The 24,444-nt window shown below is 40.5% G+C and overlaps 2 protein-coding genes across 3 annotated transcripts in view; one reads left to right on the plus strand and one right to left on the minus strand.

The window, feature by feature from the left end:
- Nucleotides 1–9,456, plus strand: part of rapgef3 (Rap guanine nucleotide exchange factor (GEF) 3) — a 30,147-nt gene extending 20,691 nt beyond the window's left edge. The window contains exons 11-27 of one of the 2 annotated variants that reach the window (XM_086067343.1): nt 555–643; nt 727–805; nt 1,823–1,973; nt 2,546–2,652; nt 2,738–2,768; nt 3,916–3,991; nt 4,142–4,276; nt 4,347–4,444; nt 5,707–5,832; nt 6,420–6,601; nt 6,691–6,781; nt 6,867–6,917; nt 7,946–8,033; nt 8,136–8,200; nt 8,289–8,343; nt 8,836–8,907; nt 9,006–9,456. In XM_086067343.1, coding sequence (XP_085923469.1) covers nt 555–643; nt 727–805; nt 1,823–1,973; nt 2,546–2,652; nt 2,738–2,768; nt 3,916–3,991; nt 4,142–4,276; nt 4,347–4,444; nt 5,707–5,832; nt 6,420–6,601; nt 6,691–6,781; nt 6,867–6,917; nt 7,946–8,033; nt 8,136–8,200; nt 8,289–8,343; nt 8,836–8,907; nt 9,006–9,124 — 1,615 coding nt within the window. In that variant the 3' untranslated portion in view covers nt 9,125–9,456. The remainder of the gene's footprint in view (nt 1–554; nt 644–726; nt 806–1,822; nt 1,974–2,545; nt 2,653–2,737; nt 2,769–3,915; nt 3,992–4,141; nt 4,277–4,346; nt 4,445–5,706; nt 5,833–6,419; nt 6,602–6,690; nt 6,782–6,866; nt 6,918–7,945; nt 8,034–8,135; nt 8,201–8,288; nt 8,344–8,835; nt 8,908–9,005) is intronic. The other variant, XM_086067344.1, reaches the window with a different exon arrangement.
- A 29-nt stretch (nt 9,457–9,485) lies between these two features.
- Nucleotides 9,486–24,444, minus strand: part of itga5 (integrin, alpha 5 (fibronectin receptor, alpha polypeptide)) — a 47,076-nt gene continuing 32,117 nt past the window's right edge. Inside the window, exons 20-31 of the mRNA XM_086067342.1 lie at nt 23,471–23,538; nt 19,799–19,949; nt 19,610–19,702; nt 18,329–18,408; nt 18,172–18,252; nt 17,964–18,069; nt 16,487–16,642; nt 15,993–16,100; nt 13,202–13,315; nt 11,868–11,969; nt 11,664–11,786; nt 9,486–11,580 (exon numbers count right to left, since the gene is read on the minus strand). Coding sequence (XP_085923468.1) covers nt 11,497–11,580; nt 11,664–11,786; nt 11,868–11,969; nt 13,202–13,315; nt 15,993–16,100; nt 16,487–16,642; nt 17,964–18,069; nt 18,172–18,252; nt 18,329–18,408; nt 19,610–19,702; nt 19,799–19,949; nt 23,471–23,538 — 1,266 coding nt within the window. The 3' untranslated portion in view covers nt 9,486–11,496. The remainder of the gene's footprint in view (nt 11,581–11,663; nt 11,787–11,867; nt 11,970–13,201; nt 13,316–15,992; nt 16,101–16,486; nt 16,643–17,963; nt 18,070–18,171; nt 18,253–18,328; nt 18,409–19,609; nt 19,703–19,798; nt 19,950–23,470; nt 23,539–24,444) is intronic.

Consider the following 24,444-nt stretch of genomic DNA (forward strand, 5'->3'; position numbering starts at 1 on the left):
TTATTTTATATATATATATTAGAGCTGTCAAACAATATAATTGTTTTATCAGATTAATCACATTTTAGAATTTTGATTAATCATGATTAATTGCTTCATAAAAAAGTATTTTTTTATCAATATTTTTTTCCCGCCAAATTTGAAAAGCACCGGTTTTAATGTTATAAGGACGTCTTCAAAAAAAATTTATCTACTGCACATGCTCATCCTCCTCTTTTTCTAATCAATGAATTACTTGCATAATTTAAAACGGGCAAAAAATGACTGCAATATTTTGACATAAACAAATATTCTAAATGTCGTACACAAACATTTATTAAATGCTTTACTTTAATGCATGTAATTATGTTTATTGCTCAAACAACCTGTAGCCATCCGCTGTCACGCTAAAGGATAATCTAAGGTCAAAATTAATAGTGCGATTAATCTGCGTTAATTCATGATCAATGCGATATTTTTATATATGTGTGTGTATATGAATTGTTAATATTACTTGCTTAAATACCTGAAAACTGTGCATGTTTACTACAGTGTAAATGTCTTGTTGTGTGCAGGTACACGGTAATGTCAGGAGCGCCAGAGAAGATCCTGGAACACCTCCTGGAAACAGTCAAATTGGACTCCAACGGGAACGATTCAATCGGTGAGAGGTTGTCGAGCCTTTTTTCGTTTGTTAGATAAATTGTTCGTCACCTGAGTGTTATGCTTTTCTTTTCTGCCCGCTAGATTCGTACGTGAGTGACTTCCTGCTCACCCACAGAGTCTTCATGCCCTCCAGTCAACTATGTCCTGCACTGCAGCATCAATATCCTCAAGTCATTAGTGTTCAAACCGCTTCTATTTAAGAATTCTATAATTTAAATACCGTAAAATCCGGACTGTAAGCCACAAATACCCCCCCCAGCTTTAACCCCTGCACCTTAAACAGAGATGTTTGCTTGTTTTACCATCAAAGTGTCAACTGTTCACATCAGTGTGTTGCTCTCCAAATGAGAGGATCTACAGTAAGCAACTGATTAGTTATCAACACAAATTTTATTTTACTTTCAACATTAGTTGTCACTTTTTTTTTTATCATGAGCCGAACATAAGTTAGCTAGTTTCTTGCTAACATTGGGAAATGCTACGAAAATTAGCTAACGAAAATTAGCTAACGAAAATTAGCTAACGAAAATTAGCATTGCTATTGCAGTCCTTTCATACCATCAAACAATTGTCACTTTAGCATAAACATGGCAGTAATACTTACAAATACCTCATTCAGAAATACTTTCAGGCATATATTCTTTCTGTTTTATGGAAACAATTACAACGTCGGAAGTTTCACTTTAGCTTTAGAGTAAACCTTCGCTATATCGTCATGATTCCGTTTTTGCAGTCTCACTATAGCGTAGATTTTATTTATGTGAGTGTCATTACTCTATTTTTGTGTTGTCAATTGTACTTACTCCCTCTCAGAATACTATCTATGTGTATAAATGTGTTTGTGTGTGTTTAACGGTACATGCCTCACATGGGGGTGAATTAAAATAATTCTATGTCACGGATTTTCACATATTACGGGGGGTGGACGGGCTGAAACTGAAGGTCCATTATTTGAATCCACTTCATTTTGCACCGCACTACTGACACTATCAGACTTAGGCGTACACAAACCAATGCTGTTTACAGGTAAAAAATAATAATAATAATAATAAAGGAAACTTTTCAATTTAGTGGGTATTGCTTGCATACCAGTAAGTTCACTCCACAGTATTTCATGATTTTGACTTTGTTAACCATCTTTATTTTGGAAAATGGTGTTCCTTGACTGGCGATGCACCTACCAGGCAGAGCTCTCTGAAGGGTCCGAGCAGGAGAGGGCCACCTACATTCTCAACACGAAGCAGAAGGTGGTGAAGCTGGTTGGCCAGTGGGTGGCGTTCTATGGACTTCTGTTGAAAGAAGACCCCATTGCCTTCACGTTTCTGGAGGTAAGGTCTGAGATTAGTTTGACATTTACAGTTGCACAAGGTTCAATTCCAGTGAAGTTGAGGTGTGTAAATTGTAAGACAGAATACAATGATTTGCAAATCCTTTTCAGGTAAGCGTCATGATTGAGGTTTGGCCTGACAGCGCCAGGAGTCCAGACCTTGAAACTGTGTGGTGCATTATGAAGCACACAATATGACAATGGAGACCCGGACTGTTGAGCAACTGTAGTATATCAAACAAGACTGGGAAAGAATTCCACCCAAAGCTTTAACAATACAGTAAATGTCCTCAGTTCCCAAAACGTTTATTGAATGTTGTTCAAAGTAAAGGTGATTTAACACAGTTTTTGGAACGTGTCGCAGGCATGAATTTCAAAATAAGTGAATATTTGCAAAAAACAATTAATCAGTTTGTCAGTTTGGACATTAAATATCTTGTCTTTGTAGTGTATTCGATTGAATAGAGGTTGGAAAGGATTCGCAATTCATTGCATGTTGCTTTTATTTATATTTTGCACAAAGTCCCCTCTTCATTGGAATCAGGGTATTAAAACATGTGTGTGTGTGTACAGTACATTGTTTGTATTCTCAAACAGAAGCTGAAGAAGGACATTGCAGCTAATTTTCGTTTGTATGGCATGCTGAAAGATCAATTCCGGGACAGAAGAAGAACAAAAGTGTACGTGTATTTATTACCTTAAAACATCTTATAACTCCTCAAGACTTGAACTCCAGCTAACGCAGTGTATTGTCATCTTCACCAGGTTGGAGAATGGATACCACTCGTTGGGCAGGGTAAGAGTCATAATTCTTTGTCTATCTATCAAGCCGGTGACACAGTCTATTTTTTTTTTTTAGATAGGATGTGCCCGTTTTTGCCAACATCCGCATTGTGCTTTCGGCTCCATATCCTGTCGCCTTCGTCAAGCTGACATTAAATGTTTATTTTTCCAGGCTTGGTTAGTTGCAGTGCATTTCTCGTGTGGATTCCAGTTTGTACATTCCTGCTTTGCCTTTTCTGAAAATTGTTTTAAACCAGGCTACCTCTCTTATGCTGCTTGGTCAGATCCTAATGTTTGAAAAGGGCGGCAGGAAAAGCACAATTTCGCATTAGCCTTGCTATATGAAGTTTAGCTAAGCTAAGTCATTAACTCTTTGACTGCCAAACATTATCCAAAAAAACACCCCGACAATGGCAGCCGATTTGGAGTATTTTAACTCATCTTTCAAGGCAAACAGAATATTGTGTGTTTTGACCATATAAACATGGTGGGTACCAAATGGAAAATCGCGTTCCATTCTTTCAATAGAAAAAAAAAAAGTATTTTGTACCTTATTCCGTAATCATCATTTGAAAATACCAGTAGGTAATTTGAGTGACATTGAGCGAAAATTGAAAAGATAAGGAGAAAACGAGCTTTTTGTGAAAAGGTACATTTTCTGCACAACGGTCTATTTCATCAGATTTGTCATGTTTCATTGTAATTCCATACACCGGGAGCCCATTGAAAAGAGATACAATGCTGCCATCTGCTGGCCATAGTTAGTGGCTGTTTTGGGATTTTACAACCCCAATGACAAGACAGTGCTGCACAAGACGTTGCACTGCTCACTGAGAAAAAACTAAACGTAGTTGACGTCAATTGACGTTATTGGCGGCGTTCATTAGGATTTTAGCATACGTCATTAAACGTTTTTGGCAGTCAAAGAGTTAAAGAAGTATTTGTACTATAATACGTTCTCCTCTCAAAAGGTTCTGTCTTAAGTGAATTATTTCATTTTTCTTTCAACTCTAACTCCCACGGCTCAAACTTGCTATTAGCATTACTGTACTTTTTGACTCATTTATAACTGAGTAATATATTTAGAAATACTCAAGCCAAAATGCAAAACAGCAATACAAATGTGTTGATTCCCTGTTGTTGCTATATTGCTCAAACAGAACTACTCATTTGACTGGTTCCCTCATAGTGAAGAGCCTGTTGGACGGATACAGCCAATCAGAGCGCAGGATAAAGGTCAGCTGCCAAAACATTCTCATCTAATCAGACAGATTCCGTTTTTGGAAAGCCAAACTGGGCTTTCTTTGGCCTCCGCTGTGGAAAAGTTGCCTTGGCCCGTTGTCGTACCACAACAGCAATGCGCTGCCGTTCTGCTCTGCTGCGCAGTGTTGTACCAGATTTACACGGCAGACCACCAAGCACTCACGCTGATGCTGCCCGTCAACGCATCCGTCCAGGAAGTGATGCTGTCGCTGGTCAAACCTGGAGGAGATCACGTGCTGGTCAAGATGAATTCAGCAGGTGGCGGCAATCACAAATCACAACAAAAGAGCTACTTTTCTTTCTATGCTAACATTTGACACCCTGACAGAAAGAGCTGAGTTGAAATTGGATGCCACCGCCGTGTTCACCGCGCTGGGACTCAACGAGAGACTCTTCATTTGCACCAGCGACCAAGTGGGAAAACTGGTGAGGATACTTTGAATGCGGTTCTAATGCAAAGTTGATTATGGGAGCATTCCCACATATGTTATTGTGATTTTTATTCTCCACACTTTTTTGCCATGTATCAACTCCCACATACTTCCGATTTATACTGTTCAAATTTCAACTTCCTTCAAAAATTCACGCCTCCCGGGGTATGTATCCTCTGATTCCACATTACTTACAGTATTCGTACAAATTAACATTAACTCATTCACTGCCATTGACGGCTATAGACGTCAAAAATTCATTTGAACTATTTCTATTAGTTTCACTTTTTTTTTTTCACTTTTTAATAATTTTTTTATTTTATTTTCTTTTTTCTTTTTGAAAAAAAGATTATTTAAAAAAGAAAAGAAAAGATTATTAAAAATTAGGTCGTCAGGCAATAAAAAAAATGTAATTGAATTTTTTAATAATTTTTTTTTATTTGATCGATTTCTATTAGTTTAAAAAATTTCCCACTTTTAACAATATAAAAACCTAGAAAAAACATGTATTGTATATTTTGAACAGATATAAAATTTGTAATTAATCATGACTTAACTATGGAAGTCATGCGATTAATTACAATTAAAAAACATTTTATCACCTGATGCGATAAAAAAAAAAAGAAAGAAAAGATTATTAAAAATTAGGGGCATCAGGCGATTAAAATGTTTTATTGTAATTAATCGCATGACTTCACTAGTAACCTCACGAATAATCACAAATTTTATATCTGTTCTAAATGTACAAAAAAAAAATCCTAGATTTTCATACTCTTATTAACAAAAGTGGGGAAAAAAAGTTAAACTAATAGAAATTGTTCAAATAAATGTTTGACGTCTATAGCCGTCAATGGCAGCGAATGAGTTAAATATCAACTTTTCCCCATTTATTTTCAATGGCACAGAAATTTTACTTATTCTTAGTATCACAATCCACGCCCACTTCCATACATGTAACTTACTGCTCGGTGGCACAGTTGGTAAAGTGCATTGTGCAGTAATCAGTAGGTCATCATTTAATAATTTATCTCTCAATTGACTTCATAAGCATTCCGCATGCATTCAAATGGTAGCATTCAGCTTTCAGCGTTCCCACAGAATTTCTCCACAAATTGTACTTGTCTAGTTGGACAAGCTGCTGGTAAAACACCTGACCTTCCAACACAGAAAGGATCTTTTTGGGCCGGTTGGTTGTCTGACCACAGTCCTTTCTGACACACCGAATACGGTTCTACCACGCGGTCTGTCTTCACTCAGATGCCCCTGAAAGAGCAGCAGGGTCCCGAACGAGGAAGCGCCAACGCCCTTGAGCACATGGGCTCCAAGGACATTGCCAGCGAGCTCACCAACTACGACTGGGAACTGTTCGCCGCCATGCATGAGGTCAGACATCAGTTTGCATGAATGTTTTGCATATCCAGTTAAAGCATTTTAAAGCAGCAGTGAGATTATTGATGAGATTATTGATCCAGGGATCCCTCTTTGGCCACAGGTGGAAAGAATGTAAATATTGTATTGTTGCCTTAACTCATTCACTGCCATTGACGGCTATAGACGTCAAAAATTAATTTGAACTATTTGTATTAGTTTAAAAAAAAAATCGACTTTTGTTAACAGGAGTATGAAAACCTAGATTTTTTTTTTTGAAATACGGATATAAAATGTGTGATTAATTAATAAATAAATAAATAATATTTATCGTAATTAACTTGACTTCACTAGATCAAACTAATTTTATATCTGTTCTAAATGTACAATAAAAAATATATAGAATTTCATACTTTTGTTAACAAAAGTAGAAAAAAATTTAAACTAATAGAAATAGTTCCAATGAATTTTTGACGTCTATAGCCGTCAATGGCAGTGAATGAGTTTTAATGACCACTTCCTGCTTGTCATGCGAATCCGAAGTCACACATGATGTCGTCACCCGATATCATCTGATGATAATCCTCTACCTCTTGCTCCAGGCCGAGCTTGTCCATTATGTATTTGGACGTCAAAAGTTTCCTGGCGGCGTGACGGCCAACCTGGAGCGTTTTGTGCGCCGCTTCAACGAGGTTCAGTACTGGGTGGTGAGCGAACTCTGCCTCTGCGAAGACCTGGTCAAACGAGCCGTCCTGCTCAAGAAGTTCATCAAGGTCGCTGCAGTGTAAGAGTCTGGTTGGGAAAAATGACGTTTTGAATCTCTTTGCTTTGGGGTTACCATGGCAACATGCAACTGACTTCGTGTCCTTTCAGATTAAAGGATCAAAAGAATCTCAATTCTTTCTTTGCCGTGATGTTCGGTTTGAGCAACAGCGCCGTGCACCGGCTTCACAAGACCTGGGAGGTGACATTTTATTTCATGTGTGACTTTGAGTGTGCGTAATGTCACCATTATTTTTCAGCGTTAGCTTTTCTTTGTTTTTTTGTAGAGAATACCCAGCAAGACGAAAAGAATCTACTGCGCCTACGAAAGGCTGATGGTAAGTCTGACTGAAAACACTTTGTGCCAATGCAGAGTTTCTATATGGACAATAATACAAATGTTTTCATTATTCAAAACAAGTGTCTAAATATCTTATATGTGCCTTTTACTCTTGTAGGCAGCACTTGATACACTTCACTATGTCACATCACCAAACAAACAAACAAAAAAAGTGTGTCACAAATGTGTTAAGTACGGAAGTGTATTGCATTCACTTGAAAAAAAAGTCCTGTTTTTCTGACGAATTTTTGTTTTGTTTTTAAGTTTTTTTTCTGTTTTATTGAACATTTTCCCTTTTTTCTGTTTTAAAAAATACATATTTCCCCTGTTTTTCAGATTTTTTTTCAGTTTTTCTGAGTATTTTTTTCCTGTTGTATAAAATAATTATTTTTGGGTTTTTCTGAATATTTGTTTTCTGTTTTTCTGAATATTTTTTAAAATCAGAGATTAGAGAACAAACACAATATAGTATAAACATTCATTCCTTTATTGAGAGCCAGTAAGTAAACGTGACCATCTTATTGCATATAAAGGTATGCGGGAAAGTGTCCGCTTCCGCTATTAGCGAGTCTGCAACATGTCACTTGGAGTTCAGAGGTAAAAAAAAAATAAAAATAAAATAAAAAATAAAAATTTTCTTTCTGGTTTTTTTCTATTTTTTCTTCCAGTTTTTTTTATTTTTATTTTCCCTGTTTTTTGAATATTTTTTTTCTATTTTTTTTTTATACCCCCCCCCCCCTGTTTTTCTGAATAATAACCCCCCCCACCCCATCTTTCTGTTTTTCGGAGTAATTTTTCCTCCTGTTTTTCTGAAAACTGAAAAAAATATTCTGAAAAACAGAAAACTAAAAAGTATATATACTCAAAAAAACAAAGCTCCCCCCAAAAAATTAGTCAGAAAAACAAAGTACTGGGGAAGTACTGTCATGGTTCTTGAAACTGAAATCTTATATTAGAAAGAAAAATGGTGCCATCTGGTGGCCGCTGCCCTTAATGCAACGTCTGCTGTATGTCGTTCCGGGGCAGGATCCTTCACGTAACCACCGAGCCTACAGGTTGGCTGTAGCCAAGCTCAGCCCCCCTTACATCCCCTTCATGCCTCTCATACTCAAAGGTAACTCAAGGTCACCAGCAGTTAGCATCATTGTGCAGTAACGCTACAGTGCAGTGACATAGTTTAAAAAAAAAAATGACTGGCTGTTGTGTCTTTTGCCAGACATGACGTTCATCCATGAGGGAAATGCCAACTTGGTCGACCGACTGGTGAATTTTGAGAAGATGGTAAGACAGATTTTGGCTTACCGAGTTTCTGAACAAATGATAAGCACTGGGGCGCTTTTTTGTAACCAAAATGTCCTCTGCTCACAAGCGCATGATTGCCAAGACTGTGAAAATGGTGCGAGGTTGCCGGAGCCAGCCTCATGGTGAGTGTCAATATTGCTGTATGGCAACATTTTTCATATGGACAAAAGTATTGGGACACACGCATTAACCCCTTCAGACCTGTATTTTTTTCTGTTGGGCAAATATAATAATAATAATATTTTTTGGTGCTAATTTTGACTCTTTTCCCACATAAGAACAACATGGGGGAAACGTTTGCAGTTATCTCTTGTTTTTATTTGTTATAGTCGACGCCAGGATAATATGGAAGCCTGTAACGTGTTGTAAACTTACTAAGCCATTATGTAACATTTTCACCACGAACATCATGTAAATCAACTTGCGATTGCCAAGCGTTGACATCATCCAAATGATGCGGTTTATGGCTTTAGACGCGCAAATGTCCACAGTCCACTGCAACCGTCTATGGGTCAGAAGGGGTTAACCGGACCGGTGCCGGTCCATGACCCAGTGGTAGGCAAAAGCTGCGTTCGCTGACACCAAGTGACACTTTTCCACTCCCTCTTCTGCAGTGCCTTCGTCGCCACAGAGAGGATTTGCCGATCGAATGTTTCTGGAAGGCCCCGCTGCTCGCATATCGACATGTACGTAAACATTTTGACGTTTGTGTGGAGAAGGTTCTGTTCATTACAACTCACAGCAAGAACAATACCGTCTGTTTTGCCGTCCTCCATCTTGACAGACTCGGACCATGGCCTCCCTCTGCGGACTCCCAGCAACATCCGACTCTACATTCAGAACCTGAATGTGATCGACAGCCAGCGCAAACTAACGCAGCTATCGAGGACACTCGAATGCTAGCGGCAATAAACAAACGGCAAAAACAAATACTCAGCGGCACCTCCAGGGGTCGCCGGTTGTGATGGAGACTGACTCAAGGAATGGAATTGGCTGCTATTTATATAGAGAGAAGACTATGCTGAACCAGAATCAAACTGACGTCTTTCCAACACGCCGTTGGGTTATTTATCGTGTAGAACCGTCACACACAATTTCACAAAATGCCACAGGAACACTTCATTTAGCTTTTCACTATTCAGTCGTGTATGCACAAATGTTTATAAATCAGTACATGCACTGTATAGGCATATTTCATATATTTGTTTTTTATGAATAAATTATTTTCCCAATGATATGCATTCAATGAAACCACGGGGGGGAATTGTGAAAAGGAGAAACCGTTTATTTAATAAAATACAAATCATACAAGGTAGAAATGTAAAAATTTGAACTCATAACAGGAACAAATTGACCTACAAGACCTCCAGCAAAAATAAAACAAATCCCCAATATGGGGTGAGAAAATTCACAAGTTACCATTTGGATTCAGAAATACTCTCCTAGTCATAAATATGTACAACGTCTTTTTTGGAAGAGAAAAAAAAAGAAGGCTCGGACATGCCAAAAATTCCAAATCAAATCAAGGGTACAGTGCCTTCATATGATGTAACCACAGGAGACTATGGAGGTGACACCCTGTTCTTATAAATAATGTCTTGACATGACCAAGAGTTTTGTCGACCATTTGACGAATATTAACTCGCTATTCTATACGTGAGGGCGCTGTTCAATCGGGCCAACCATATTTGTGAGTAGAAAACAGTCATGTTTGGACAGACGCAACCATACAGCGCATTCTTCATCATGTCATCTCTACGAGGTTGGTTGTCTGCATCCGTGCAACAAAGTGGTGACAAATCCATTCAAAGTGTTGGAACCTGAACAATGAAATATGTGCTTATCGCAAACACAAAATCAAACACAGACATGAAAAAAAAAAAAGTGAATATAAATATTGCACATTTAAACATTTTGCTCCCAGCACCTGGTTAGCCTTTTTTGTTTGAAAATGATACTTAAAGCCATAGCATCGTCATTTTTCGACACCAATGACAATATTTTTATCATATCGACATTCTACATCAATGAACATAAAAATGACAATGTCGAGATACTCCATCACTGGCAATGGCAATCAGTAGCCTTAGCCTAATTATGATAATTATGATATAATACTTGGAACATTTTGACAATATCACGAACCTCTCGGACTACCTGTATGGCAAAACATGTTTATTTGGACCCCGATTTGTTATTTCTTGTATCAAGGCTTTGGCTGCAAAATTTGGATGGTGGCGGGAAAACGACGTCAACGCTCAGTGGGGCTAACCAGGACTTTATCGCTGGGAACAGTGGAGGAGTTCATACAATAAAACTAACATTCATAAATATTCCATTCACACAAATGCATGTTTGCCAGCACACTCAAAAGTCAAAGTATTTGCGTGTCAAAGTTCAAGAACAAGACTCAAATTAAAAAATGTCAACAGTCTTTTTATCAAGTTCAGTCCTGCAGTCTTGTGGTAGTGGGCTGATTTTTTTTCTTCCTTTTTTTTTTTTTTTTGTCAATAGGGTCATAAATAGAGTAACGTCACAGTCACAGTAACACCAAGCTGAAAATGTGCGCCTTCCTGACGTGAAGCCTCCGCGTCCAGGCTACAATGCTGCTGATTGTCAGGTTCGAGGTTTGGGTTGGAGGCACGATGACTCTTCAGAGTACAAAAAAAAAAAAACGATCTCTGGTGGAACTTTTAAAGCGAAGGCTTCAAGATGTTCCAGTTCCAGTCCCATCTCGAGCTATTCAGAGGTTTCCGGTGAACGAGCAAAGCGATCAGTAGCAGGCAACTTGAGAACTCGTAACGAGCGCGAATCAGTCTTTGGCGTCTTTGGAAGTGAATCAGTAGATTTTCTTGAGTGCAAAAAAAAAAAAAAAAACTCAACGCAGCCCCGTCCTCCCTCCATCCTGGCCACGGACGAACTCGGCGTCCGCCCCCGGCGGTTGTCTATAACCCGCTGAACCTGTCCCGGGTGCTGGAGATGTTTCCCAGCATGCATCTGGGGACAATCTTGGGAGCATCCTGGACAGGTCAGCTCCATAAACCACCTAAGAATGGATCTGAATCTGTTTTGCCAACCGATCTGCCGGCAAACATAAATACAAAAGAAAACAAAACATTCATTTTGGTTGGGAGCGTGTGTGGAATTGTCTCGTAGTTCCAGTGGTCTCGCTTCTTTGCTGCTTTGCAATCCTCCGCCGTGTGACTCCCTTGCGATCATGTGGCCTGCTTCTGCGGTTCGGCGGCCAATGCTAGCGGGAGCCTCGCGCGGGCCGCTCAGGCCTCCGAGGCGGCCTGCGGTTTGAGTTGGGCTTTCTCCATGGCGGTGCCGTACGGAAGGGATCTCTTGAAGAAGCCGAACTGCGGGACGACGTGGAGCGACAGTTCGGTCATGACAGACTTTAGATTCGGCCCGTCTCGTCTCCCCCTGCGGCGTTACTGACCTTGTACAGGACAAAGATGAGCAAGGCCAGAAGCAGCAAACCTGCCAGAATGGCCAAGATGATGATCCATAGCGGCACCGAGTTCTCAATGTCGGGTTTGTTCCAGACCACTGGGGTCACCACCTGAGGACCACAGGAGCACACTGAGTGGATCATGAACGTAAAAAAAGGTCAAAAATGAATCAAATAAATCATCCTAAATACCTTTTTGTGTCCACTGGGAACGTGTTTGGGCGGGATGGCGTAAGGCATGGTCTTCACACTGTATCTGGCCAAGCACTCCAGCACATATTGCTTATACGCTCTCTGCAGGGGGAAACGTCACGTGTAATGTTACTGTCATACGCTAGGCGGCGACAGAGACCAGGTAACCCCTTTGTGCTCATCTGTTTGAGTGTGCACTTATTAGCATTGTAGTAGTGTTAATTTCGTCAACGAAAATAATTCCACATAACACACATTTTTCACTAGACTAAAACTAGACTAGACTAAAACCCTCATTAATAAACAATAACTGGGACTAAATCAGTATGCATTTTTGTCGACAAATGAAGACAAGATGAAAATGCACTTCACTTAATAGAAATTGGACTAAAATCTATGGACATTTTAGCCTGTGAACAAAAAACGAGACGATTATATGATTTTGTAAAATCTTGCCTCTGCTTATCTGTCACTGTGACACGGTCATGTGACACACAGTGACACACCCCCTTTCAAATCTGCAGCTAGCAAGTGCAACATGCACAAACACGTGGGACAGACAAGAAGTGGATTCACGATGAAAAGTACGGGAAAAAAATAAAGTAAATTAGAGTTATAATTTAACATGAATCCACGGCTATAATGTTCCAACATAATGTTAATCCGACTGCTAACTAATGCTGGCTAACTTACTAGCTCATAGCATGGAACCATAGTAGCCACTTGTTGATATGGTGTAATTGTATGTGAAATTGTTTTTCATCAAAAAGATGAGAGAACATTTTATGTGGAATAGTTTTAGATCCGAAATGTTCAACATAATCTGCTGAAAAAATAAATAAATACAGGGGTAAAATGATTGTTCTGACAGTTTTTGTGACTAAATAAAAACTGGATGAGGTTGACTAATTATGATAAAAACTAACAAGCGTCACATGAAATTGGACTAAAACTGAGACTCACTTTAAAAATGGCGGACAAAATTAACACGACATTGTAGTTGAGGGGTTCGTCAGGGACAGAATTCAGGATTATCTCACAAAATGCTCTCATACTGAAACACTTTTTTTTTTTTTTGCTTACATACACTACTGAACTAAAAGATATTTCAGTACAAGTTTGAGAGCATTTCAGTAATGTAAACAAGTGAGAAAACAATAAATAAATATATAATATACATAATATATTATAAATAAATAAGTTGTCTGTAACAAAAAAATCCTGAAGGATGTCCTTGACAGCCCTGCCCTAACAAGGACCGTAGATAGCGCGCACAACCAAAATGGCCAATCTGATGATAGTTTGGTTCTGCTTGGAAAAAAAGGTCCACAAACCTCCATGAAGGTCTCTGCCCAGACGCGGGAGCGAACTTTGAGGATGGCGGTGGTCCCCTTCTCCAGGAGGCCCACTTGGCACTGCAAGGCCCAGCAGTCCACATTGGAGCACGACTACACAAAACACAGCGCACGCGTGATTGCAACAGTGGTTAATTACACTTTGATGGCAGCTAAAAATGTTTTTAAAACGGGGCTGTGTGATTCTAATCACCGCTTAAGACCTCATTTGAATGCTTACAGTTAGTTGACACAATTTTGTTTTGACACAATTTCCATCAAAAAAAAGTTAATTTGCTACGATAGCAACCACTTGAACCTGGAACAGATTTCAATATACATCCTTTGCTATGAGAAAATCTTCAAAACATATCAGCTGTCAACTCGCACCCTGGAATTCATTACGTTCGACCGACGACTGTAAATTCACTGTACATTCAAGGCCGCCTACAAAATGGTTCTGTCTGCTGACGGGTGAAGGACACAAAAAGGGGAAAGTATTTTTCTTAACTAATCATTCAAGTAAAACAAATGGGAGCCACATTAATGCTGCAGGTCAAATAAATACAAGAGAGTCCAATGTTAAGAACCCTTATCCATGCCTGCTTCAAATTAGATTGGAAGGAATGTCATCTGACTGTAAAAAGAAAAGAAAAATAACCCTTTTCACATCCGGGCCCAACTGCTGAAAGGAGTCTATTTCTCCTCAAGATTGCCTAACGAGGCTCCCACAAATCAGGTCAGTGGCCAACACGTGGGCCCCATGCAATGGAGGCAGACCGCCCCCAGACCGCCTCCAGACCGCCCCCAGACGCAGAGGCTTCAGCGGGTTTCCTGCGGGAGCGCTTTTGGTTCACTTACGAGGCTGACGGAGGGTAAACGCAGCGGGAGGTAAACCTGAAGTGAGACAGACTTATTAAGGCTAATCAAACAGACCGGCCACTTCCTCCTGCTCAAACCTCGTCGTTACCCACGGCAAAAAAGAGAGATCTATGGGAAGGGAATGAGAATTCTTCAGGGCCAAGTCCAACATATTTTCACTTGTGGGCTTCAGTGGTCAGGAAGGGGATGCCCCTTATGCACCAAGTGGACTGCGAGGTAAAATATTTGAACCATTTTTACATTGCGTGCGTACATGCTAGACAAGCATAACTGAAGACATCAGCCGACACTCGCACACGCACACACACACACAAAGATGCCTTTACTTGAGGCAGGTATCCACACATGGAGGCATGCAGCTGGGACTATCAATGGTGCAACTATATGTGAAAGGGGCCCCAACCTAAGGCAGTTATTATTAGTTATGACAAAAAGGACAAATCTGACAATACTTCCCTTTTAACTCATTCACTGCCATTGACGGCTTTAGACGTAAAAAAAAAAAATATTTTTAACTATTTTTATTAGTTTAACATTTTTTCCACTTTTGTTAACAAGAGTATGAAGAAAAACGTTTTTGTTGTACATTTAGACCGGTTATAAAATTTGTGATTAATCATGAGTTAACTATTGAAGTCATGTGATTAATTACAATTAAAACTAAACTAATTAATTGTAATTAATCACATGACTTCAATAGTTAACTCATGATTAATCACAAATTTTCTATCCAGTCTAAATGTACACTATTTTTCCCCCTAGGTTTTCATACTCTTGTTAACAAAAGTGGAAAAAAAATGTTAAACTAATAGAAATAGTTCAAATGAATTTTTGACGTCTATAGCCGTCAATGGTAGTGAATGAGTTAATGTCATTGCAGCAGTATTATAAGGCTGGCTTACAGTCACCAACTTGGATGACAAATAAGATGTGTATTGTGATGAAAACATGTCACAGATGTTAAGACACCTTGGAGTAGTTTTCAATTGCATTGCATAATGTCTCCTTAAAGGGGAAGTGAACTTTACACATTTCTTGACAATAATATTTTATATGTGACCTCATTAGTCTAAAAATTACATTCTGATTAATATTACATTTGTGGAATATGAGTAATGAAGCAAAATACAGCTGAGGAGGCAACCATTTTGCCACTTGCTGTCGACTGAAGATGACATCACAGTTGCTCAGGGCACAGGCAACGACCAATCACAGCTCACCTGTTTTCTGAAGCTGTACTGTGATTGGTTGTTACCTGAGACCTGCGCAACTGTGATGTCATTTTCACTCGACGGCAAGTGACAAAATGGTCGCGCCTTCTGGATTTTACTGCTTAACTCATTCACTCCCAGCCATTCACTGAAGCAACCCCCTTCGTTCCTGGCTGTTTTACTGGATTTTGACTGATTTTACAAGGCCCACAGAAAAAAAATATTTATCTGTTTCCATTTTGCAACAATTAGCATTAGAATTTAGCTAAGTTTCATCATTATTCACAAATCTGCTTAGAACTGTGGGTAAATCAGCTTGTTTTCAACATGGCCCTGGTTGATCGCTTCTACTCTGCTATCACCTGCTGGCCGTTTTTGTAATGACTACCATTGCTTCAACCGTTTTGTGCAGTGGAGAGGCTGCATCAAAGCCTTCTGTATGCTGTAACATTTAAAAAATAAAATAAAAATAAAGAATGTATAAATACGTCTTTGGGACACTTAAAACATTTAAAATAGACCGTATATGTTTTTGGGAGAAAATGAGTTAATTCATATTCCACTAATGCAATATTAACCGGAATACTGTATTTAGACTAGTCGGGCTGCATGGAACATATTGTTGTCAAGAGAATGTTGTCTGGGTTGACTTCCCCTTTGAATAAATGTAAATACTTCCAAAAGCGGGTCTATCTTACCAGGTTAGTCAAGTGCGCAAGCGAGTTCCTGTGCGCGTCTCGCCTTTCCACATGATGCTCGTGGGCCTTCACAGCCAGATGAGGTGGTTCTGTCGCCGTGTGCTTGAGCTGCAAGCGAGAGACAAGCATCACACATTTGCCGACGCCACCCTTTTCTCCCATTTCTGAGGCCCCGATGTCAGCGTGCCATTAATCAGACGCATGGAAGCGTAGCCGGCTCTACCATTCCCTAAAGAGGACACAGATGAGCTCTGCCCAACATCTGTAAACACAAACAACTCCCTTCTATTTGGAGGGAGGGGGCACACCGCTGGCTGCCACTGAGGTGGTTCATCAAAGCGCTGGAGGGGTGACCGTCCCGGGTGGAGCTGGCGGGCTGGTGGACAGTTAATCATACAGCCCAGCCGGTAATCAGCGGGAGGTCTTAAAAAGTTGTGCGAGCCCCTGAGAGGTCAGAATGTGAGCAGATGTGTATCTATGGAGCTTGCACTCACTCTGAGCTGAAGGCGGTTCATGTTGCTGGAGGTGCAGTTGACGGGGCCCTCGGTGGAGAACTCCAGAGGGTAAAGCAGAGCGTGACCCTGAGCCGCGAGGGGGCAGCGTAGCTCCAGCAGGGTGTGGCTAATCCGACTGGGCCCGTTGTTCACCAGCTGGAAAACAACAACCAATGCGGTGTTAGCAGCAAGATCTACAGGATTTTAGCTGATAGTCAGGCTTGGGGAGTAACGGAATACATGTACCGTTGCGTAATCAGATTGCAATTTTTTTTTACTGTATTCCATTACAGTTACAGGAAAAAATATGTAATCAGGGTACAGGTACATTTATTGAAAATGGGGATTACTTCGAGGGATTACAATTACGATGAGAGAGAGTGCGAAAGAGGGCGAGAGAGAGAGAGAGTGCGTGCACGCCCGCGCAAGTGGGATCGTTGCTACATGTCGGGGAGGTGGGAACGAACGAACTGACTAGACGAGTCCTCCACACGCGGGCAGTTTGAAAAAGCTTCACGGACGGGAGGAGGAAATGGCGACCGGTATTCACTGGAATTTACTCAGAGCGAAAGTTTGAGCTTAGAGTCCAGCGGCATGCTACGCGCTGTAGCTTCTCGCTAGCTAGCCTGCTAGCCTACAACCATAATGTGAGTTACACCTTCCAAACAAATCTTCCTCCCACAAATTTACTATTTAAACATCATGCACAACATATACGCGGTTACACGTGACTGGGTTAAAAGATCATTTTGCAGTTGATGTCACACATCGTCATCTTCATTGGATGACTATCTATCCATCTATCTATGAGGTGTGGTTGCTTTCAGTGACAGTTCAAAAACAGCATATGGCCTTCATTCAATCAATCAATCAATAGCCTCCATGCTTTTTAATTACACAAGGATTTTTTTCTATTTGTCGGCTGCCCGGGTCCCTATCACCCGCAAATAGCAGGGACACATTGTATAGAATATATATTGTGGTGATATTTATTTTTATTTTGTCTTCATGAGCATACTCAATATCGGAGTAATCCAAAAGTAATCCAGTTACATTACTTCAATATTATGGTACTCAGATTACGTTACTAGCTACATTTTTTTAGCAGGTAACTTGTAACTGTAATGGATTACATTTTAAAAGTAACCCTCCCAACCCTGATGATAGTATAGTATTGCGTTATGTCTTGGGTCACCACTCGCTTGGATGATGACCTAGTGGATGATTCTGGTGGTAATCAAACAGGAAATGAAATTTGTCATCACGTCGCTGATAAAACAGTGACGCAAAGGGTAGTAACATTTTCCACAGTAAACTAACGTAGCCCAAGCAAACGTGTTTGTCTTTGTTTTCCACATCAATTCCGGTGTGTTTCGTTTCTTATTTCTGCTCATCGAGACCAGCTTAAAAGAGGACAGGGGAACAAACAGTCTTGTCTGGATGTGTCACGGAGGCGGGAAGGGTAAGAAGTGCTTACCTCATAGATGTGTTCCACTGCTGGCCCCACTTCCTGTTCCACTTCGTAGTTCTTGGTCACCTTCCAGTTGGCCGGTGGGAAGAAGACCTTATCTGGGCGAGACACCCTTCAAAAAAAAAGAGAGAGACAGGGAGAGAGAGAGAAGGTGGGATTGAGAACATGCTTGGTGAGTCACCAAAAGACTTTGAGGTCACCAACTCCCTCTCACCCTTGCAGGATGACCTCAGCTTGGACAACCACCTCCAACTTGTAAGGCACCACCTCGCTGTGGGAGTTGTTCTCATTCTTACTGCAGACGCCAAGAGAGAAATTGCGGTAAACTGACCTCAGGAGCAAAAAGAGACATTTGGGACTTTAACTGTTACCTGCGAATCTGCAGCTCAAACTGGACCGTTTTGTGTGTGTCTTTCAACCGAGGCACCGTGAAACGAAGACCTGCCCAAAGCTGAGGAGAAAATTCCATCAGTACCATGAAATCCCATTTTATATGAAAGTGGCACAGTTTATTAGTATAACTCGCTTTTCACAGATTAGTAAGAATATAGAATATAAATGATAGAATAAAGCGAATATAAGCGCTTGTGCTTGTGAATAATTGTCATTTAAAGATAAACCCCTCCTGTGATGGCTAATGCTAATTTTTGCTAGCCACTCAGCGTTTTCCTTTGAATGCTAGCACTAAGATGGTGGTGTAGTTAAAATGAGCTATTTCTTCTATTGAAATATACAATGTGTAACATTACTTTTATCGTGTGTTTATTTTACAGTAAGCTCAGTACAATAAATGTTCATTTGTTGAGTTCAGACTGTGAGAAGTGAAATATTAGTGGTAATAGTAAAAAAAATAAAAATTTATTCCTTTGGTATGGTTTTTTCTTTCTCGCTTTTTTTTCCACGGCTCACCGGTTTTCCGAGTTTGGTCATATGACATTCGCACGCTGAGCAGTGATTGGTTGTTACCTGAGCCCTGAGCAACTGTGATGTCATTTTCAGTCAGAAGCAAGTGGCAAAATGGCCGCCCCTTAAAATGGATTAAAACGGGTTGATTTTGCTGTTTAATTCATATTCCACAAACGCATAAAATCAGAATGTTGCGTTTAGACAAGTAGGGGCATGAAGAACATATTATTGTAAAGAAGTTTTTTGGGTTAATGTCCTCTTTTAGAAAATTGGATAGATCAGTATTGCCAAAAATAAGGTCTTTCTTTTCCTGTGTACCTACTCTGACTTTCTTCCACATTTGAAAACATGCATTTAAATATACTAAAGTCTAACTTGTGCATAAGTGTAAATATGAGTGTGGATGAGTGTTTGTCTATATGTGTCCTGTGATTGGCTGATAACTAGTTTAGCAAAAACCTCAAAGTGGACAAGCGATATAGAAAATAAATGGCTGCTAAATTAGGATTAAGTACAGTCTCGTTACTCATAATGGCAAAAATAATACTGAAACCAAACAAAAGCTTCACTCGGAGTGTGTTACAACATTTCCTAAAACCTGCTGACTGTTCCTATATAGCTTGTCTCTGGATGACACTTTGACTTTTTCCACAAAGGAAAGCAAATACGAGATGTACGTCATTCTTTAATGGCCATAAAACTTGCTCGTTAGAGCAACAGAAGTGCCTAGGGGACGGCGCTCTTACGCTGGTGCCAGACTTCATGGGGTTTCCCAGATCACAGCTGAGGTATCGGGTCTGGTTCTCGGTGTCGTAGCTGCAGGTCAGCTGGGTCAAACTCTGCAGGCCAAACGTGAAGGAAAAAGTGAGAGCGTGTCCAAAAAATTCCTGGAAGTGCTTTTCATTTTATTGGCCAACCAACGCAGCTGTGCTCACCTCGTTATTACGAGCGATGCCGCTGTAGTCGGCCTCGGGTGGCAGCACCACGTAGAGGTCGGCCTCGTACGCGCCGCCCTCACCCTCATTCCTGGCGTTGAAAGTCAAGGTCAGGGCGTTTTCATCTCCCAGGTACACTTCCTTCCTGTCCCTGAGGAGCCAGCAAAGAGGATACATGATTACGAATTGGGGTCAAATGGTGTCGCCGGGACAATAAATGCGTGTGTCATATATAACATGGGTCCATTTTTGGTGGGGGCAAGAGCAGAAAAATATAAAAGTAAAGCATATAAAAAAATATGTCATAATTAACAGCTGAGTACTACAAGGTACCATGACCTTGAAAATCACACTGTGACAACAAAGTGTTAATTTGATCAAACATTTTTAAATTTAGTCTCAGCTTCAGTCCAGTTTCAATCACGCTTGTTAGTTTTAATCAAAGTTAGTCAAACTCATCCCGTTTTTATTTCGTCTACTAGAAATCTAGCATTTTAGTCCAAGATAACATCATTTTTTTCGTCAGTTTTAGTCAACAAAAACTGTCAATGTTTTGGTCTACTTTTAGTCAGGACAACCATTTTACTCCTCTTCTTCTTTTTTTTTTGTCAGGAGGTCATGTTGAGCATTTCGGATCTAAAACTATTTCACATAAAATTTTCTCCCATTTTTTGATGAAAAAACAACTTCACACACTATTACAGTGGCTACTATGGCTCCATGCCACGAGCTAGTAAATTAGCCAGGATTAGTTAGCGGTTGGATTAGCATTATTGTTGGAGCATTATCCGTTTGATTGATGTTACGCTATAACTAGAATCTCCTCAGGTTTTTTTTTTTTAACCTTTCACTGTGAATCCACCTCGTGTTTGTCCCATATGTTTGTGCATGTTGCACTTGCTAGTTGCAGATTTGAAAGGGTGGGGGGGGGGGGTCACTATGTGTGACATAACAGTGCCACAGTGACAGATTAGCAGACACGATTTTACAAAATCATAATATTCATCTCATCTAAAAATAAAATGTCTACAGATTTTTAGTCCTGTTTTTATTAATTGGAATACATTTCATTAGTTGACCAAAATGCATACTGATATAGTGCCAGTTATTGTTTATAAATGAGGGTTTTAGTCCAGTCCAGTCTAGTCTAGTTTTCGTCTGGTGAAAAATGTGTGTTGATGAAAATATTTGTTTAGTTCCCGTTGACCAAATGAACAGTTCAACACATCACAGTACCTTCAAAGGACAGTAAACAAGCTCTCTATCTACGTTGTTGCACACACTACACGCAACGTTGGGACCATAGCACAACAGCGCTCCCATTCTGCTTCCTCCCATTCCCTGGAACAATGCAGAATTCCATAGCGAGGGTCACGCACATGCTTCTAATTAGCGTCTGCTCTCATAAAGGGAGAGCTGGCGAGCAGTCCTCCTGTAAGTCAGCTGTAGTCGCCTTCTAACTGGCGCTGCGCTTTTTTCAAAACTAAACGACTGCAAATGAGTAAAAGGCCACAACACTGTGAAGCCTCCCTGAGGGACCCCTTCCTCCAACAGGTTGTGTGCTTTGGCAGCCCAATGCAAGAAACAACACTGCAGGAATTACTGCCTCTCTTTTTTTTGCATTTGGCTGAATTTGCGCTAAAAATCATGGCCATCACATTAGCCCTTGGCCCAAATATTCGGACATGGTCCTGATTGCGCTAATGGCACTTTTCTGGAGTTGTGCTTTCAATGCACGCGCAGCAGGCTGTTCCATAAGCGAGGGGTCGCCCATATATGCAGATGGCAGATAAATATAGGAATGTGAAATCAAAATGACAGAGCGGAGAAGGGAGCATCAGGGAGGAGGAAAATGCTAACAGATTTCTGCATCAGGCGGGACCTTTGCACCCTTGGCACGCGACACTCACGTTTCCCGACAATTTGCCTGCCTCCTGTTTATCGCAGCACCTGGAGAGCCAAACGCGCTTCCTGTTTTTAACGTCATGCACCCACTGACGTTTGACCTTTCTCTGGTGCGTTTAAGCCAGCAGCGATGCGACAAAAACAGATGCAGTCAGGTCGGAGTGCAAATGGTTGATTTGCATCAAACCTTCAACTAATTGCAAATCCTTTGTAGTTAATTTTCCACCGGACATTTAACGTTGATACTAAAACACAAAAGTTTTGTGTTTCACGTTGAGAGGAACCAGTTGAGGTGGCTGGGGCATCTGGTTCGGATGCCTCCTGGGCGCCTCCCTGGGGAGGTGTTCCGGGCATGTCCTACCGGCAGGAGGCCTCGGGGACGACCCAGGACACGCTGGAGAGACTACGTCTCACGGCTGGCTTGGGAACGCCTTGGGATCCCATCGGAGGAGCTGGCTGAAGTGGCTGAGGAGAGGGAAGTCTGGGCTTCCCTGCTAAAGCTGCTGCCCCCGCGACCCGACCCCGGATAAGCGGAATTGAAGACGGAACGGAACTAAAACACAAAAGTGTTATACTGTATGGCAAAGCGAGTCGCTGTGTCAAATTCTCAGAATGTGGAGAATGCTTTTCTTTTCTTTTCCATAAAATATGGGGAAAGAGCAAGTGTTTGGAATAGGGCATGCACTTTCAAATAAATACTTGGAGGGGAATTGGACCAAGGTTGTGTGTTACATCCATCAGGGGCCAAGAAATATCAACACATACCAGAATAAGTTTACACACTGACCTAGAAAACCGTGTCTTATCTAGAACCATCTTTTGATGACTTTGTTTGCTTGCATAGTACTTCATAATCATTTAAATGTATACCAAGTAGAGCAACTAAATAGTAACGTAGTAAACGTACACTTTCTTTGATAAAATGGGTATTGATAGAATACACTAATAATAATAACACTCACGTATGTATCCACTGAACACTTAAAACGCATGTCCTCTGTTTTCACAGAACACCACTGTCAACGTTTACACACAAACGACAGCAATGTCATTCGCTCTAAGACTGTTTTGCAAATAAAATGCTCTCATCGTGAAAACAAAGAAACACCAAAACACAATGCCAATTTCATAATCTCACGTTTTTAGTCTTTTTTTTAGGTGAACTTGCGATCAGTGAATAGTCAAGTGGAATGATGCGGAGGATTACTGTAGTAAATAAATGTGCTTGGTCCTTAACTCATTCACTGCCATTGACGGCTTTAGACGTCGAAAATTCATTTGAACTATTTCTATTTAATTTATTTATATCTATTTTATTTATTCTATTTAACATTTTTTTTTCACTTTTGTTAACAAGCGTATGAAAACCTAGACGAAATATATTGTACATTTAGAACAAATCTCAATTTTTTTATTAATCGTGAGCTAACTATTGAAATCATGCGATTAATTACTATTACACATTTTAATCGCCTGACGCCCCTAATTATTTTTAATACTCTTCGTTTAAAAAATAAATAAAATAAAATAAAAAAAATATATATTTTTTTAAGTCTAGCTTTTCATATTCTTGTTAACAAAAGTGGGGGGGAAAGTTAAACTAATAGAAATAGTTCAAATTAATTTTTGACGTTTATAGCCGTCAATGGCAGTGAATGAGTTAAGATTTCAAGCAAAATTAAGACTTTATATTTTGGGGAATCTAGCGTATTTCCCCATCAATCATTTATGGATTCCAAGAAATGTGAGAGGAAATGAAAGACTCACCCGTGGACTGCCAGCTTCAAATCAGGGACGCAGATGTTGTCTTCTCCGCAATCCAGCAGAATCTGAGCCTGAAACACACATTTATTTAAAACTTTTTTTTTTAACATAAAGAAGGCACACTTCTTTTGTGAATTGCGTGGATAATAAATCACACGTGTTGAAGGCGGACATGAGGATGAGTGTAGCATGATGCGACATGTGCAATGACTGATGACATTCCGACACACACCTGGATCGCAGGCTCCTCTCTTTTATTTATAGGATTGCAGACGGATGATCCCAAACACTGTAGCGGCTCAATGGGACGACCCGGCGAGCTAATGATAGGAGCAGACGCGCACACACACGCTGCTCAGCCAGCTGTGCCGGCACGCATATGTTTTGCGTTTGCAACGTCACAGGAGGAAACGATGAGTCCGACCGTAAGGGAAGGATACGTTCTCGCAGAACGGAGCATGTGGCTGCAAGCTCACCGATCTCACCACCGACCCACATCACAGCGCTCTGTGGCGGGACACACTTTCCCCACACGCTACGCCACCCCATTGAAACCAAAGAGGCAACGTCGTTAAGCTGTAGAAAGTCTTAAGACGGGCAGAGGCCACATTATTCTAGGACCGTCTTTAAAATACTGACTTCCACTGCATGTGTCAACCGCCTGTTATGTAAATGGAACTATTCAAGTGAAGTTACGATAATGAACAGTTCATGTTGTTGCCAGAGTAGAAAGTACAAAATGTGAAGTCAAAATATGTCATCATGACCCAAGATCGTTTATTGTCATTTTTAGCGGTTCGGTGGTGGCATCTTTTGTTGTAAAAAAAAAGACATTGCGCTGTTTCCGAATGTGCACCCTACTCCCGAGGGTCACGCCATTTTGTAGTGGCGTCTGAATGTCCATGCCCTGAATATAGGGCACTCAAAATTACCCACAATGCACTCTGAAAAGCAGTGAACATCGACGTTCACTCAAA

The sequence above is a fragment of the Leptonotus elevatus genome, chromosome 2, assembly GCF_054856555.1.
Source record: "Leptonotus elevatus isolate MCC_2025b chromosome 2, RoL_Lele_1.0, whole genome shotgun sequence".
Taxonomy (NCBI): domain Eukaryota; kingdom Metazoa; phylum Chordata; class Actinopteri; order Syngnathiformes; family Syngnathidae; genus Leptonotus; species Leptonotus elevatus.